This window comes from Monodon monoceros, unplaced genomic scaffold (assembly GCF_005190385.1).
Source record: "Monodon monoceros isolate NGI ecotype Baffin Bay Population unplaced genomic scaffold, NGI_Narwhal_1 Super_Scaffold_6, whole genome shotgun sequence".
Lineage (NCBI taxonomy): Eukaryota > Metazoa > Chordata > Mammalia > Artiodactyla > Monodontidae > Monodon > Monodon monoceros.
Genome location: NW_021703783.1, coordinates 39,316,622 through 39,333,909, shown reverse-complemented (window position 1 = coordinate 39,333,909; position 17,288 = coordinate 39,316,622). Strand labels below are relative to the sequence as shown.

The following is a 17,288-nucleotide window of genomic DNA, read 5'->3' as shown; positions in this document are numbered from 1 at the left end:
TTCTAACAAGTAAAGTTGCTTTATTACTGCTATTTGTTACCTCTTTCCTTGTTTTATAATATAGGAAGATGTCTCTGTAGTAACCCTATGTCCTGGATTTTCTAGGAAAGTTTCCATTCAATATTTTCTTCGCCATAAAGAAATTCTATTCCCGCATGTCAGTTTCACCTGCCAGTTTAATCCTCACACTTGGAGATGGAAAGAGGCTGATAATGAGTCCTGATTTGGGTTCCAAAATATAGCCCAGTGTCTAAATGTTCCATCTGGGCGGGAGGATTGTAGAATACGCCCAAAGGGTGTTACACTCGTTCCTTTCTCCTGTTCTCCTTGCAAAAGGATTAATCAAGAAAAATTTCCCCATTGCAGTTCGATTTGAGGCTGGCTAGAGTATAGATGGGCATGAAATGAAAACAGCATAAAAGGAGAGAGGAAAAGTTAAGAGAGGAAGTCCTCCCTACAAGAAAGGCTTTCTGTTTTGTTTCTCGTTTCTAGATTTTTCAGCAGCCAGAGTAGAGAGGGAGAGTCCACACGAGAGAAGCATAAATAAAGGCGGTTCACTGATGTGCTTAATAGTATTTATCAGTACCTACTGAGCACCAGACCCTGGGCAGGCTCCAGGGGTATAACAGTGAACAGTTGAACAAGGTGTCTGTCTTTTTAGAGCTTACTTTTTTAATGGGAAAGACAGAAAATAAATAATTGCAGGTAATAATAAGTGCTATGAAGAAATTAAATTAGAAGAAAAATAAGAATGCAGGTGATTAGGCAGCTTTTTTAGTCAGAGTAGCCAAGGCTACTCCGAACGCTCCCCACAAAGGGAGCAGCCAGCGCAAAGGCCCTGAGGCTTAGTGTGTTAATGGGGCAGAAATAAGGTCAACATGGCTGCAGAGAAGCGAGCAAGGCGGCAGAAACAGCACTGATACAAAGTGAGTTTACAAAGGTGAGCAGAACTGAATCACAAGACCTTTTTAAGCAGTAGTGTAGTGTTTGGAGTTTTGAATGTGTGTGGTGAAATATACATAAAATTTACCATCTTCACCGGTTTTAAGTGTTCCATTCATTGGCATTAAATACATTCTCATTGTTGTGAAACCATCACCAGAACTCTTTCGTCTTCCCAAATTGAAACTCTATGCCCATTAAACAATAACTCCCCATTCCCTAGCCCCCCAACCCCTGACAGCCCCCATTCCACTTTCTGTCTATGAATTTGACTACTGGAGGTACCTTGTGTAGGTGGTATCATACAGTATGTGACCTTTTGTGTCTGGCTTATTTCACTTAGCATAATGTCTTCAAGGTTCATCCATGTTGTCACATGTCAGAATTTGCTTCCTTTTTAAGGCTGAGGACACCGTTGTTTGTGTAGACCACATTTGTTTATTCATTCATCCACCCATGGACATTTGGATCGTTTCCACATTTTTGACTATTGTGAATAATGCTGCTATCAACATGGCTGTACAAATATTTTTTTGAGTCCCTGCTTTCAGTTATTTTGGCTGTATACCCAGAAGTGGAATTACTGGATCATATGGTAGTTCTTTGTTTAATTTTTTGAGGAACCATCATACTGTTTGGATTCTTTTTTTTTTTTTTTTTTTGCGGTACGCAGGCCTCTCACTGTTGTGGTCTCTCCCGTTGTGGAGCACAGGCTCCGGACGCGCAGGCTCAGCGGCCATGGCTCATGGGCCCAGCCGCTCCGCGGCATGTGGGATCTTCCCAGACCAGGGCACGAACCCGTGTCCCCTGCATCGGCAGGCGGACTCTCAACCACTGCGCCACCAAGGAAGCCCTGGATTCGTTTTTTAAGTGCAATTTTAAACCACCGTAGTGACATGATGTGATTTATACTTTTAAGAGAGAACTCACTGTGGCTGCAATGTCACGAATAGATTGGGAAGAGGAGTGTAGAGTAGAGGCCGGGAGACCACTTAAGACATGATTGCTGCAGTGACGGTGGGGATGGAGAGAGAGAACTGGCCATATTCGCTGAAGGACTGTTTGTGGAGGGGGAGAGGGGGAGAGTCCAGCACGATTCCTAGTTTAGAGCAGCTGGAGGGGTGCTGGTACCATGTATTTACATGGGGGGAGGCTGGGAGGGCAGGTAGGGAAGAAATCTGCGGCACCATTTCAGGCGTGTTAGGTTTCTGGTTTTGTTAGACATCCAAGTGAAGATGGCAAGGCCAGGAAAAAAGGCCCAGGAGCATCTGCATATAGATGGTATTTCAGACATGGCACTGAGTATGGCATGTGCGGGGGGGGGTCACAGGAGTCTCATAGACTCCAGCCGTGAGGAATGAAGCCGGGCCAGGGTGGTGTGGTGTTGAACCTAAATGAGGAGGGTCTCATCTAGGGGACATAAGGGAAAATGGTTGGGACCGTCTGTCTTTCCACACTCGGCTCTGCTGCACTCAGCTCTTGGGTTTATGTCCAGTGGGTCCAGGGAGGGGCCTGACTTAGGAGAGCTATCTCACCCCGCCGCCCCCCACCATCAAAGGGCCTTAGGCTCACCCTCAGAATTCCCAGGTCCCACCTAGCCACCCGAGATAGGAGGGAAGGCATGGGAGAAGGGCTCTGTAGAGCTCAGGCTGCCCTGACGCTCACAGCTCAATGCTTGGCGTGCTCTTACCGCAAAACCCACTTCCTATGATGTTTTGTCCCTGGGTTATCTCCACCACCATGAACTTCCTGTAAGCACAGTTATGTTCTCAGGGGAAATGTCCGCCAGCAGCCGCGCCGAGAAGGTAAGTCTCCCGCACGGGGATCCTCCCACCTCCCTGTTAGAGCCAGCACTCGGGGCTGTACTTGGAGGATGAGCCTAGGAGCTCCATGAAGGCAGGACCCAGACCCCGGCCCTCCCTGCCCAGGATGGTGGCTGGCACCTGGCAGTGTGTTCACAGGTGTTTGCTAAGTGAGTGCTGGGCTGAAGCTGCCAAATGAGGCTAATTTTGATTCATAAACACGGGGGACAATACTGCCTATTTCATAGCGCTTTAATCTTTACAGAGAAGATTAAATAAGAAAGTTAAGGCTTCCCTGGTGGCACAGCGGTTGAGAGTCCGCCTGCCGATGCAGGGGACACGGGTTTGTGCCCCGGTCCGGGAAGATCCCACATGCCGCGGAGCGGCTGGGCCCGTGAGCCATGGCCACTGAGCCTGCGCGTCCGGAGCCTGTGCTCCGCAATGGGAGAGGCCACGACAGTGAGAGGCCCACGTACAGCAAAAAAAAGTCAACATGGAAGCACCTAGTTCCATGAGTGGCACATAGTAGTGCTCAAGTATTTGGGCTGTGTGTGTGTGTGTGTGTGTGTGTGTGTGTGTGTGTGTGTGTGAGTGCGTCAAAGTAGAGAGAGAGTGACTTCCCTGGCGGTCCAGTGCTTAAGAGTCCGAGTTTCCACTGCAGGGGGCCCGGGTTCCATCCCCGGTGGGGGAACTAAGATCCCTCATTCTACGCGGTGTGGCCAAAAAGAAAAACAAAACGAGTAGAGCGAGAGATCAGTCACGCCTCCACAGAACTGACTTCGGACCCCAGTTTGTGTGACACGGCATGGAGAGCGAGGCTTAAGCTCTGGGCCGATCCCACAGCCCTCAAGAGAAAGGACACAGTCAGCCGCCACTTCTGAAACCACAGGCAACTCCATTCTGCACAGCGGGGAACAGAACAGTGGCACAGGTAAACCAAAACAGCAGGTACTGAAACATCACTAAGATCTGGACTATGTTCCAAGGTGCATTGCTTCAGAATAGGGCTATATTTAATGCTCTGAGGATTTCCGACTAAATAACAAGAGTCATGAAGTGAGCCCTCTCTCAGAAGGGGCTGGAGATCTCAGCAGATACCCCTCCCTTCAAAGCGCTTTCCCCACCCCCTCCAATTCCCCCTCCTGGAGACTCCCCCAGCCCTGCACCACCTCTAGCAGGTCACTCATCACCTACCCTGCCGTGGCCCGTTCCCTGGGTGGCCAGGCACACACTGTGCCTAGCTCACGGAGGTGCTGGGTACGTGGTTTTTAAATGTAATTAAAAAGCCGCTCAGCATCTTTTCATCTTCCTAAAGAATTCCATGTGCAGAGGAGGTAATAAAGAGGATTAGAGGAGGGACTTCCCTGGTGGCGCAGTGGTTAAGAATCCGCCTGCCAATGCAGGGGACACAGGTTCGAGCCCTGGTCTGGGAAGATCCCACATGCCACGGAGCAACTAAGCCTGTGCACCGCAACTACTGAAGCCTGAGCTCTAGAGCCTGCGAGCCACAACTGCTGAGCCCACGTGCCACAACTACTGAAGCCCACGCACCTGGAGCCTGTGCTCCACAGCGAGAGAAGCCACCGCAATGAGAAGCCCACGCACCGCAATGAAGAGCAGCCCCCGCTCGCCACAACTAGAGAAACCCCACGCGCAGCAATGAAGATCCAACGCAGCCAAAAATAAATAAATAAATTTATGTTTTAAAAAAGAGGATTAGAGTAAGACTTCTTGCTGCTGCCCCAGAAGCCAGAAATCAATACTTGTGTCCGCTTTACCTGTCAGACTTACTCTGAAGAGCCTGGGAGACAGGGACTCAGACAGGGAGAAATGACTGCCACAACCCCCAGGTGTGGAAAGGAGGGGAGGCCCAAGGCCTAGCTCTGAAAAGATGGGGGGCTGAGAGGGTGCAGAGACCAAGAGGGGCATCTGAGAGCCTTTGTCAGAAGTTGATACTTGATTTGAGACCAAAGAAACAACTCTGAGGTCCTGTCTCAGACATCAGAGAAGGCGCCCCAGTGAGCAGACACAGGATGGGCCCAACAGAGCCGGTGGAACGTCCTGGCAAGGCGGCCACGTGCAGTGGGACCACACAGGGGACCTCGTCCTTCCACCACCACCCCCGACCTTGGGCTTCTGTGGAGTTGCTCAGCGCAGTGTGGACGGGAGGGTTAAAATGCAGGCCTGCTGGAGGCCTGAGAACGCCCAGACTTGGTGCACACGGGGGATTAGGTTTGCAGCAAACTGGTGAGCTGGCGACAATGACCCTGTCCCTTCCAGAGTACCTGAAGGAGCCGCTGGAGCAGTACGTGAAGCAGCTGCAGGTGGTAAAGGTGGTGCGTCAGGAGGAACGGAAGGGGCTGATCACCGCCCGGCTGCTGGGAGCCAGCGTGGCCCAGGCGGAGGTGCTCACCTTCCTGGATGCCCACTGTGAGTAGAAGAGGGCCGGCCTGGCTCTGTCCCCCTTCCCTCCCTGGCAGAATGAAGAGCTGGGACCATGGCCTCAGCAGAGCACCTTCAGCTCTGCTGTCCCAGGATCGAAGCAGGCTTGGGACTCCCCTAACTTCTTCTACCCCTTTCTCACCCCAGTGCCAAGGATGGTTATCAGGAGGTACACACAGCCCAAAAACAACTGGTAACCCCACAGTTGCTGGGAGTGTGTTCTGGAGCCCCAGACGTTCCTCTCTCCCCCCACCATCTGAACCTCATTCTGAGCTCAGCCCCCCGGAGAGGCCTCCTGTCGCCACTGGGCACTGGTTGGCATGGCACTTTCCTGCAGGGCCACGTGGGGCCAGGAAGGCCTGCTTCTTGCCCCAAAACAAAACACTTCCCCACCATTGTCAGGGAAAGAAATGTTCCCTAAAAGCAGTGATACAAATTCTGAGAAGCTATAGCCTTGGAGTCAGAAGCCCTAGATTTGCGTCCTGGCCCTGCCACTAACCAGACCTCAGTTTTCTCTTCTGTTAAGTGGGATGAGGATGCCAACCTTACCAACAAAATGAAGGCTAAATCAAGTCATATATGCAGTTCATCGAAAATCCCAAAGGGATGATTATTCTACAACTGGAGCTGAAGCGTGAGGTGCAGAGATCCCTGGGAGAGGGGACACCCCCCTGTGAAACCCACACTTGGGTGGGGAGGGCCGACTGAGTGGATAGGCTACAGACCCTGAAGACACCCCTCCAGGGCCTTCCCTGTGCCTTTGGGTCCACCATGTTACTCCCCTGAGACCTCCATTCTCCCCTCCAAAGCCACCTCCACCTCTTTTGGGGGGAGAGGGCAGGTGTAGGAGGGTCCTGGGAGATCTCTGTCCACTCTCTGTGGCCGTGGGGCTTGCACGTGTTTCCCTGTCTACAGCTAGGGAGTGAGCGCTTGTCATCCTGGGGCTCCCCGCTGGTGGCGGGCACGGGCTCAGCTGTGGGCAGGACCCTGACTGATGTCTCCTGGTGCCGACCTGCAGGTGAGTGCTTCCATGGCTGGCTGGAGCCCCTCCTGGCTCGCATCGCCGAGGACGAGACGGTGGTGGTGAGCCCAAACATTGTCACTATCGACCTGAACACTTTTGAGTTCTCCAAGCCCATCCAGAGGGGCCGAGTCCAGAGTCGTGGCAACTTTGACTGGAGCTTGACTTTCGGCTGGGAGACCATACCTTCACATGAGAAGCAGAGGCGCAAGGATGAGACCTACCCCATCAAGTAAGTACTGTAGCCTGGTGGGCCCACATCCTGGTCTCCACGGTCCCAGGGACCCGGGCCATCTCAGGTCAGCATTTATGAGGTGCTCTATGAATCACTTGGCATATTTAATTGTCATCCCCTATGCGGTAGGTACTGTGATTAGCCTGCTTTGCAGGTGAGAACATCGAGGCTCCTGGTGATGAACAGCTGGCCTCAGACAATACACTAGAAAGCGGTGGAACAAGGATGCCCATCCCGCCCATCTGGCCCCAAGCCCGTGTCCCCGTCATGGCTCTGTCCTACCTCTCACCATAGCAGCTGGCTCTCACTCACCACCTTCTGTGTGCCAGGCCCTGGGCTGAGGGCTTTCCACACCTTATCCCATTTATTCCTCCATACATGTAGAAGGGTGTGACTGCTGCTTTCAGAGAGATGGAGGGTAGAGGCCATTGTAAAATAGCCATTATAATAAGAGGGGGTGGTGTGCGCACCCAGGTCACCGTCTTTGAAAAGACTGCGAACATATTAGAGGAAAACGGACAGGTGTCCTGCCGTTTACCGTGTGCTGCAGTTGCCCTGAACTCTTTCGGGCAAAGGGCTACATAGCAGATATTGTAGGTTTTGCTACAAAAAATAACCCTTTCAAGATGCAAAGACCATTCTTTGCCGGAACCTTAGAAAGCCAGGCCAGCTTTGGCCCACAGGCCACAGTCTGCCAACCCCTGGGCTAGAGGGCAGGTGCTTGAAAGGGTAGCCATTGTTTGATGCCCAGCTGGGTTTGCCTTCCCCTCACGCACCCACCCTGCCCCTCCCTCTCCAGATTGCCTGTTGGTGTCGTTAGAGACCACAGACGTCTCAGCTAAACCGAGCTGGGGAGTGACTTTTAGAGTACCCTCTGCTTCCGGATTATCTGTGCCATTGCTTTCCTATACTGGTCAGGAAACTGAAGGGTCAACAAAATATATATACCAGGGATGGAGGGAAGCAGAGTTTGGGGATATGGTGAGCAGAGATAAAAGGGAAGGCTTTCTACCCATGCACATGCCCAAATCCTAAGAAATGCTGCCCAGAGCCTCAGTAGGGAGGGCTCGGGTGGACCACGGGAAGGAATCCCGTGGTCCTGAACACAGCCAGCCGCTCTGTGTCCTTTAGAAGGAGCAGAGGGGAAAGGAGAAAGCAGGAGAGAGAAAAGAAATTAGAACTCCCTATAGACCCTTTGCTTGATTCATAGATGTCTTTTGTTTGAGATGTACATCAACAAAACCCCCTTCCCCCAAGCTGGGGGCCAGGCACACAGTGGCACAGTCAGGGACAGGGCACCTGGCCCCCACCCATCACTGACGTCCCCCGCTCTGATGTCCGAGGACCATACAACTGGAAGACAAAGCTCCAGTGTTTGAGGAATTAATTTGCTCCCTGGTCCAAATGCCCTGGTGGTGTGCAGGGCTTGCCTGAGGCACTTGCATAGTACCCACCAGGAGGCCTGCAGGCAGCACCCTCCCTTCCTCCATTCCCAAAGTCAACCGGAGGCCAGGAGGAGAGGTGAGGGGACCCTAAGAAGCAGGCCAGGAAATGCAGAGTGTTTCCAGAGGTTGCCTGTTGGTTATGGGTCTGCAGCGAAGTTCCCCGTGTAGAGTTTATCCTCAGAGATAATTTGTCAGTGGCTTCTTGGTCAGAGGGACCTCTCGGTCAGAGGGACCTCTCAAAGCCAAGAGACAGACCCAGGTCGGGGAAACCCTGAAGAAGTAGCAGGTTAGGGACTTCCCCGGTGGCGCAGTGGTTAAGAATCCACCTGCCAATGCAGGGGACACGGGTTCGATCCCTGGTCCAGGAAGATCCCACATGCAGCGGAGCAACTAAGCCTGTGCGCCACGACTACTGAGCCTGTGCTCTAGAGCCCGCGAGCCACAACTACTGAGCCCCTGTGCCACAACTGCTGAAGCCCATGCACCTAGAGCCCGTGCTCTGAAACAAAAGAAGCCACCGCAATGAGAAGCCCCATGCACTGCCACGAAGAGTAGCCCCCGCTCGTCACAACTAGAGAAAGCCTGCACACAGCAACGAAGACCCAATGCAGCCAAAAACAAATAAATAAATAAAATTATTTTTTAAAAAAGGAAGCAGCAGGTTAGTTCCAGAATGCTCATCTAGGATCTCAGGACTCTGAGGCTTTCCTGGCCTTACTTGGGCTGGCTTAGAACCCCTGGGAGAGGCCACAACCAGTGACAGAAAGCTTGCCTGAGCTTGAGGGTTTCCCAACCGAAATTCCTTCCAGAAAGTGGCTGCAGGAGCCAACTTCAGGGTGACAACAACAGCCATAGGGTAACGCCAAGGCCCTGGGTAATAGCCTTGACCAGTCAGTCCAGTGCACACTGATTGAGCCCCTGCTGTGTGTGAAGCACCTTGACCGGTTCTGGGCTGACAGAGAAGGTTTCTGCATGGTTGTGCCACATGGAGCCACCCACTGAGGGCAGCAAAGCCCCATCCAAGCCAGCCTGGCGTGGCACAGAGGCCAACAGCTGATGATCTCTGTGCACTCCTGCCCTGTCTGCCACCCCCGCCTTCAGCCCTTAGCCCAGCCCCTCTCATGAGCAACGTGGTATCTAAGTTCTAGATGTTTTTGTCAATTAATCTAAACATGGGTCTGTGCCTCCCTGCCTTTGTCTGAAAGCCAGAATCTTGTTGTAGCCCCCAAATGCTCCCTGTAGTTCAAGTTGAGCTTAATTTCACCTCGCTTCCTACTCTGTTTCTGGGAGCACCGATGTCCAAAAACAGTTTCACATAGCTTCTGATAACCGAGTATCTACTGTGCTTTAGGAACTTTGCTGCCAAAAAGCAAACGATTGTGGCTTTTCCCTCAGCTACTACACTGAGCTCTCAAGAGGACAAGATCTGTCTACTCTGTACGACTAACACGTAGCACAGGCCCTGGAAGCCCGTGTGTAACACATCCTTGGTTGAATGAATGAGTGAATGAATGCCTTTTAGAAGAGAGTAATGATAATTACATCTCTCCTCAACCTGATCTTAGAAGGTGAAGAGAACATAATAAAAGCTCAATAAACATTTGCTAAGTGCATAAGCTAGTGGAAGAGGGGCTGCATATCCCAGGTGAGAGGAGAGGAGGAGGGAGGGAGTTTAGGAGGCGTCATCGGTGAGTTCACAGCTTTCCACGCCAGGTTCTGGCCCCTCTTCCCCCCAGAAGATGCACATGCTTCTCCCTCTGTCTCTCCAGATCCCCGACGTTTGCTGGTGGCCTCTTCTCCATCTCCAAGTCCTACTTTGAGCACATCGGTACCTATGATAATCAGATGGAGATCTGGGGAGGGGAGAACGTGGAAATGTCCTTCCGGGTGAGAGTGAAGAGGGCTTCGCGGGGGAACCACAACGCCCCAGGGGACGGCCTGAGAACCTGTCTCTTAGGCAGTGCCAGGGATATCAGTTCTTCAGCTGAACTTGGAAGGGTGGCTGTTTCCCGTCATGGCTCCATCTTCCCTCTGCCCCTCCCTGTCCACGGCAGTAGGGGCTTGGGGGTCGGATTGGACAACTTGAGAACAAATTACTGGGCAGAACTCCTCAGAGGGAAGGGGTAATAGAGGTAATAGGAACCAGACATCTGGGGACTGGTGACATCTTTCATGATGTCTGTTGGAAAAGGGTTAGGGTGAAGGTGGAACAGGTCAGTAAGCAGTCACTATCCTTTTTCTGGAAAAATCAGGCTCTGCTTTCCAGGTCAGAGACCTCATGCCGTGGTAGCCTTAGGAGTTTCCCTCCCCCTCTGTTCAGCAAGCCCTTCATAACCGTAGGAGAAGATGATGGCCAAATTCTGGTGGGCCCCAGAACTGAGGGATTTCAGGAATAAGGAAAATCAGGATGAGGTTGGAAGAAGGGCTTGCCTCTCCATGAAATCTACACAGATCCCCATCCAGTGGAGAGTAATTAACAAGCGAATCAGCTTGTTTATGAAGTCACCTCTCACAGTGCTTGGCACATACAAGCACATCATTGATACCTGCTGTTACTATGGCTATGATTATGTGTTTCTGTTGCTGCTATACTAAAATGAATCACAACATACCTCCCAATCTAAAAACCTGAAAAAAGGAGAAGACACAGGTGGAAGGGATGTCGTAAACCAGCGCTCTGACAGAGGAGGGTCACCAGCTCAGTCACCATAACTCCCATGGTTCTGATCCTAGGCTCGTCCATGAGCCTCTGACCTCTGTTCAGTCTCTCTGCAAGGAAGCTAGTGTGCTAAAGGTCCAGGTGATCACAAGCCACCTGATGGTAGCTGTTAATTAATGATTTGATGCTTCGATTAGGTCACAAGTTGATCTCGATTTGGAGGAGCTTGAGTTTCCAGTAACACCTGCGTGAGCTGATAAAATCACATTTCCAGGTCAAAAAGCCAGGGGGGGCTTCCCTGGTGGTGCAGTGGTTGAGAGTCCGCCTGCTGATGCAGGGGACGCGGGTTCGTGCCTCAGTCCGGGAAGCTCCCACATGCCGCGGAGCAGCTGGGCCCGTGAGCCATGGCCACTGAGCCTGCGCGTCTGGAGCCTGTGCTCCACAACGGGAGAGGCCACAACAGTGAGAGGCCCGCGTACTGCAAAAAAAAAAAAAAAAAAAAAGCCAGGTGGCCAGAGCTCACAGTAGTAGATGTACATAAAATTCGCCAACTGGCTTTTCTCCAAAGTGGGCCCTGGTAACCCTCAGGACCCTGCAAATTCCTGTTTGCTTTAATCAGAGTGAACCAACATCAGAGAGCCAGAGATTGTGTAGTTATGGCCTGGGAAGAAGCCTGGTCAGTGTCTTTTTTTCCAGCGAGAGGGCGCAGCGCAGCATTTCCCTGAGTCCGTGGACCTGGGGTCTGGCACCCTGGGAATGGAACAGAGCTGCTTGCGGGGGGAGGTTTTCCCACCCACCCCCTGAAAACCCCATCCCATATCCTCTTACGGCAGGTGTGGCAGTGCGGGGGCCAACTGGAGATCATCCCCTGCTCTGTGGTTGGCCACGTGTTCCGTACCAAGAGCCCTCACACCTTCCCCAAGGGCATCAGTGTCATTGCTCGCAACCAAGTGCGCCTGGCTGAGGTCTGGATGGATAGCTACAAGGAGATTTTCTACAGGAGGAATCTGCAGGCAGCAAAGATGGCCCGAGAGGTGAGGGGGAGGCTGCTCAGGAGGTGTTTAGATGAATAGAAGGGCAGAATCCCAGCCCCTGGTCAAGAGCTTAATGACGACAGAGACCCACCCATCTCCACCACCTGGTGCCTTTACCCCTCAGACCTTGGGAGCTAGAGTCCAGGCTCTACTTTGGAGGCTAGAGCATGAGGAGAGGAGGCTTTGTTGTCCCTGCCTGGAGAGCCCCAGTATCTTTTAGGAGGAGAGGGAGAAAAGATTTGGAGGAAGAACCTCTTATGGGAAGAATGGCTTTACTCTGAGAAACTAGGAATTGAGGACTGGGAGAAAAATGGGAGTTCACAGGAGATGGGGGTGGTGGTATGGGTGCAGGTCCCAAAGCCGAGGCAGGGGGGTCGGGATCAGATGTGGGGCCCAACTGGTCCTAAGCAGGAATGAACAGGAGACCCACTCTGGGAGAAAGTAGTCCCAGGAACTCTGGGCTGCTTCCACCCAGACAAGAAGGTCAAGGCTGGTGGAACTGACCCTGAGGGGGCTGGCTCGGTTGACAGAAATCCTTTGGGGACATTTCGGAGCGACTGCAGCTGAGGGAACGACTGAACTGTCGCAACTTTTCTTGGTTCCTGCACAACATCTACCCAGAGATGTTTGTTCCTGACCTGAAGCCCACCTTCTATGGAGCTGTGAGTCTTGAGAACCAATGTGCCCACCCAACATCACAGAACCCCCGGGAGAAAAGTTCAGGACCACTGACCCCGCAGCTGGATGACAAACAACTGATTTTTACTCTCCACGCTCCCTTATCCGGGAAGAGGACCGAGAGGCCACCCTGGGCTTCTAGAGCTAGCTAAAAACCTTAGAAGGAGGAAACAACCCCTAAACAGCGGTTCTCAAATACTCACAGGCCTCAGAATCACCAGGAAGGTCTGTTAAGACGCAGGCTGTTAATTCAGGAGGACTGGGTTGGGGCCTGAAAATTTGCGTTTCTAACAAGCCTTCAGGTGATGCTGACGGTCTGGGGATCACACTTTGAGAACCACTGCTCTTAAGGACATTCCCATATGCCGAGGGCTTCTCCCAGGGACCTGGCAGGTTGCCCACCCTGACCTTGCCCAACCCCTGGGCTCTGCACCTCACTTTACTATTCACTTCAGGCGTCTGCCTTAATGAGCCGAGGAGGAAAGTCACAGAGGAAAAATCCAGCCGTGCACATTTATTCCAGGTGGATCCCACACCACTAACCGAAAAATTCCTAACTGTGCTCCCCTGGTTCCCCTCTCTGCTCCACATTCTGCAGCTCAAGAACCTCGGCATGGATCATTGCCTCGATGTGGGAGAGAATAACAATGGAGGAAAGCCTCTCATCATGTACACCTGCCATGGCCTTGGCGGCAACCAGGTACAAAGCCCAGCCCGAGGCGAGCCTGTCTCTGGGGCATCTTCTCTCTTCACAGGCCCCCTTCCTCCGCTCATAATCGTCCTTTCCTGAGGACTAGGGTAGGGGAGATCCAGAGAGAGGGGGAGATACCAGCCCTGCCCCCAGTCTGAGGGGGAATGCATGATACCGACAGACAAGGTCTTAAGTGTGGACCAGGGGCATCCAGAGAGGAGTGGGCAGCAGTGCTGGCTGCTAGAGAGGGGCTGGGGGGGAGGATTGGTTTTTGGTTTGGTTTTTTTTTTTCCCACACTCCCCACCCCGGCAGGGAAGGATTGTTCATCAGAGGAGGCTTCCTGGAGGATGCCAGCTGCTGAGTGATGTTTTAGGGTGACTGGAAAATTTTTGAGCCCCTCGGCTACACTCAACTTCCACCTTCAATGCCTTCCCTACCCAGAAGGTACCACTATGATCCTAGCACCCATCAGTGACCCCAAAACAACCACCTACTGACATCTCACAGCTACCTGGCATCCTGGGAATTTCCCCCATGCCCTACAATGCCCAGCTCTTCCCTGAGGAATAACTAATAACCTCCCTGGACCCAGCCCCTCAATCTACCCTGAATGCCCAGCATTTGGTAAGTAAGAGGCACTTGAACCAGAGCTGAGGGCTTCCCTGGTGGCGCAGTGGTTGAGAGTCCGCCTGCCGATGCAGGGGACACGGGTTCGTGCCCCGGTCTGGGAAGATCCCACATGCCGCGGAACGGCTGGGCCCGTGAGCCATGGCCGCTGAGCCTGCGCGTCCGGAGCCTGTGCTCCGCAGTGGGAGAGGCCGCGGCAGTGGGAGGCCCGCGTACCACAAAAAAAAAAAACAAAAAAAAAAACAGCTGAAACAAGGAAAGGAGTGGCATGGGCCACTGACCAGATGCCAACAGGATGTTCAAATGAAGACAAAGTCACTGGAGCAATTTCCTGTACTGCTGGCCCGCGTGGTGATTTTAGGTGGCACACTGATGAACATATTTTCAATAGTAATCTATTAGCAAAAAAGAACTAGCACATGATTTTACCAATAATGCTTTAAATGAGGCTAATTTTTTTTTTTTTTACCTTTTTTTTTGGTCATGGCTTACAGCATGTGGGATCTTAGTTCCCCGACCAGGGATAGAACCCGTGCCCCCTGCAGTGGGAGCGTGGAGTCCTGACCACTGGACCGCCAGGGAAGTCCCTAAGTTTTTAACTAAAGAAAAAACATTTAGTAACTATTATCTGTCATTCCAGTATCACCCAGATGCGGTGGCACATGAATTCCTAAAGTCTTGGCACCTACTCACTTTCCTCCCCAGGAGGCCGTCTGTGGTTGGCATCTCAGGGCAGTTGGCTTTGGAAGGTGGTGGGCAAACTCTCTGCCTGCCTCTCAGAACCTCCTCTTATCTTGTGTTCTAGTACTTTGAATACACAACCCAGAGGGACCTTCGCCACAACATTGCAAAGCAGCTGTGTCTCTATGCCGGTGCTGACACTCTGGGCCTTAGGGGCTGCCACTTCACTGGCAAGAATAGCCAGGTGCCCGAGGGTGAGGAATGGAAATTCACCCAGGTGAGTCAGCGGCCCAGAAAGCTCAGAATCAAGAGCCTGAGACCACAACTGCCCCCTCCCTTCCTCCTGCATCTTCTGCCTGAGATACTACGGGGTGGATCCGGACAATGTACAATAGAAAGTATGGAGAATGTGCGCTTGGTCACAGGCAGGGTTCTCAGGGCTTAAGTAAGGTTTGGTGATGGCTGGTTCTGCTTGATATGACGATGGGGTCGGAAAAAAAAAAAAAAAAAGATGGGGTCGGGGTTACGGTCCAGGACCAGCTCTGTCATAGCTGACGTATTTTTAGGCTGAACACAAGTAGATGAAGTTGAAGGGTCACTTGTGGTTCCTGCCTGGCCTCTGTGTGCCGGGCACAAGGCTGAGCACTCACATACATTGGTTTGGTTAATCTTCCAAGTAGGTGGTGTCCCCATCACTAGAGATGGGCCAGCCGAAGCTCAGCAAGTTTGTGACTGGCCCAAGACCCTTCACTAGTAAATGGTAGGCCTGGGGTTCTGATCTAGATAAATCTGACTCGAAAGCATGGGTTCTTCCCATTCCACCACACTGCCTCGGGATAAATGATGTAACTTCTACAGGATTGGGCCCAAACCAGCAGCCCCCAGTGAGCCTCCACACCCCACTCCGCCCCAGTCCTCAGTCCTTGGCTTAGGGAAAGAGGAGCCTAACCTTGGAGCTACAGGGAAGGGAGGAGTCTGAACATGATCAAAGGCAGAAGGTGCGGGTGGGCAGCAGTGGCCCAGGTCTTCGAGACTGGCCATCTGGAGTGGGGGGTGGTCCTGAAAGCCGTTTTCAGTTAGCCCATGGTCCTGCCTTCCTCTGTTTCAGCCATTCATGCTAAAGCTGGGGGTGGAGAATTGGTACCACGCACAGGTGGAAATTCAGGCATGCATCCCGTCAGAGTATCTGGCATCCAAGGAAAGGAATTTGGAAGTGCCCTCTCTGTGCCTCATTGGGTTTCCTTTGCCTTTTGTCTACTGACCCCTATTTCATTGCCCCCTAGTAGCACTGTCAGAGGTCTGAGGCCCAGGCTGACCGTTTGCCGTGTCATCTTTTTAGGATCAACTCATCAGGAACTCAGGATCTGGTACCTGCCTGACATCCAAGGACAAAAAGCCAGCCATGGCCACCTGCAATCCCAGTGATCCCTACCAGCACTGGCTGTTCATCTAGGCCCTGGATCACCCCCCTGTGGGAGATCCCACAAGCCTCTTAGGAAACAGGATTTGGGGGAACCTGATGTTTGAGAACCTGATCATCAGTTCCCTGTCGGCCTTAAAGATGGATTTCAAACTCGATGCAAATCAAGGCAGGACCTTCCTACTCCTTGCAACAACATTGGGCCCATTTTCTTTCCTCCATGTTGGTGGAAGAGACAGTTAGAACACATAATACGTTACCTAGAGTTCTCCTTCTGCCCTAGAAACAGACTTGCAAAGCAGAGGAGGCAGCTGGGCTAGAGCCCAGGGCAGCAATGCTGATTTCAAGAAAAGTACCTCTGCAGCCACGTCCTGAATCCCTGATCATCTAGAACACCCACAGAATCCAGTGAAACAGTATATTCTACCAGAGGGATTAGAGGTCTAAGAGTCTCCCTTGCTAACATTACCTGAAGCTTCTTGACAGGAATCCTTTATCTTATTTCATCTGCACGATAGTCCCGTGAAAAAGACAGGAACCACCGTGCCCATTTTATAGACAAGAACGCTGAGGCAGAGAGAAATAAAGGAGCTGGTCTGTATCCTGAACCTGGGCTCCTCCCACCACACCACAAGAACACTAGGCAACTAGCCATCAGCTCCCCATTCTCTCTTCCCTCCAGTCTGATCATTTCTGGCTGGCTCGTCTCCATAAAGCCTAGAGCAGTGCAGCCAGGTAGCTGTGAGGGAGACCATATTTAGGAATCCCGAGATGTTCGGTTTTGAAAGAAAACTTGTGGAGCCAGTGATTCTCAGGTTTAAGTCCCAGAACCTTTTTTCAGTGCTCCATGTATAATGTCGTTCAGAAGCAAAATAGCCACGGATGAAAATGAGGGTGGGTGAGGGCATTGCCCACCAGCCCCTGAACTTTTCTGAAAGTCTGCAAGCACAATTTGAAAATCATCGTTTTAGTCCAGCCCTATCATTTTCATATTATGAAACCAAGGCCAGATAAGTGAAGTTATTTGCCCCAGGCCACACAACCATGTATCGGCAGCCCTGAGGCTAGGACCCAGATAAGGCTAACAAGAGCCCTGGGAAGTCTGAAGAAGCCGGGACAGCAGGTAGTGTGGAGCACGACTGCGTGACGCCTCGTCTGCGGTTCTCGCGTGAACTCCCCGCACAGAGCAGACCTGCCGTGCGTGTCAGCTCTTCCTCAAGCAAGTTGGACCCCACCACGCATGGCTGCTTTGCCTGAAGTAGAGAGCCCAGCTGCCCAGAGGACTCATTCCTTCTTGGAGGGCTTCCTAGTAGCAGGCTGTCTTCTTGGACAGCACCACATGAGGGTGCCGTGGGACCACAGCTGCCTCTGCTTCCCACGCAACTCCCCACCGCAGGAAGTCTCCTAGGTCCCATGGAGTAGCCCAGCCAAAGGGAGAGGAGAGAGTGGCCAGGACGTGTCCTGGAGTGGGGAAAGGGAAAAGTTCTTTCCCAGAAAGAGAAGAGAATTGCACATGAGATCCCACTGGAAATAAAGGTTTTATGGCATTGGTAAAGGAAGTTTGCACTGGGTTCCTCCTCCCCTGCTATGCCCCTTAGCTGATCTGTTTG

At 52.2% G+C, this 17,288-nt stretch overlaps 1 protein-coding gene across 3 annotated transcripts in view; it reads left to right on the top strand.

The window, feature by feature from the left end:
* GALNT6 (polypeptide N-acetylgalactosaminyltransferase 6) overlaps positions 1-17,230 on the top strand; it is a 35,126-nt gene extending 17,896 nt beyond the window's left edge. For all 3 annotated transcript variants that reach the window (XM_029206651.1, XM_029206652.1, XM_029206653.1), the window contains 8 exons: positions 5,025-5,174; positions 6,205-6,439; positions 9,657-9,774; positions 11,380-11,580; positions 12,111-12,242; positions 12,857-12,958; positions 14,383-14,535; positions 15,598-17,230. In XM_029206651.1, the coding sequence (XP_029062484.1) occupies positions 5,025-5,174; positions 6,205-6,439; positions 9,657-9,774; positions 11,380-11,580; positions 12,111-12,242; positions 12,857-12,958; positions 14,383-14,535; positions 15,598-15,711 (1,205 nt within the window). In that variant the 3' untranslated portion in view covers positions 15,712-17,230. The remainder of the gene's footprint in view (positions 1-5,024; positions 5,175-6,204; positions 6,440-9,656; positions 9,775-11,379; positions 11,581-12,110; positions 12,243-12,856; positions 12,959-14,382; positions 14,536-15,597) is intronic.
* Positions 17,231-17,288: the final 58 nt, after the last annotated feature.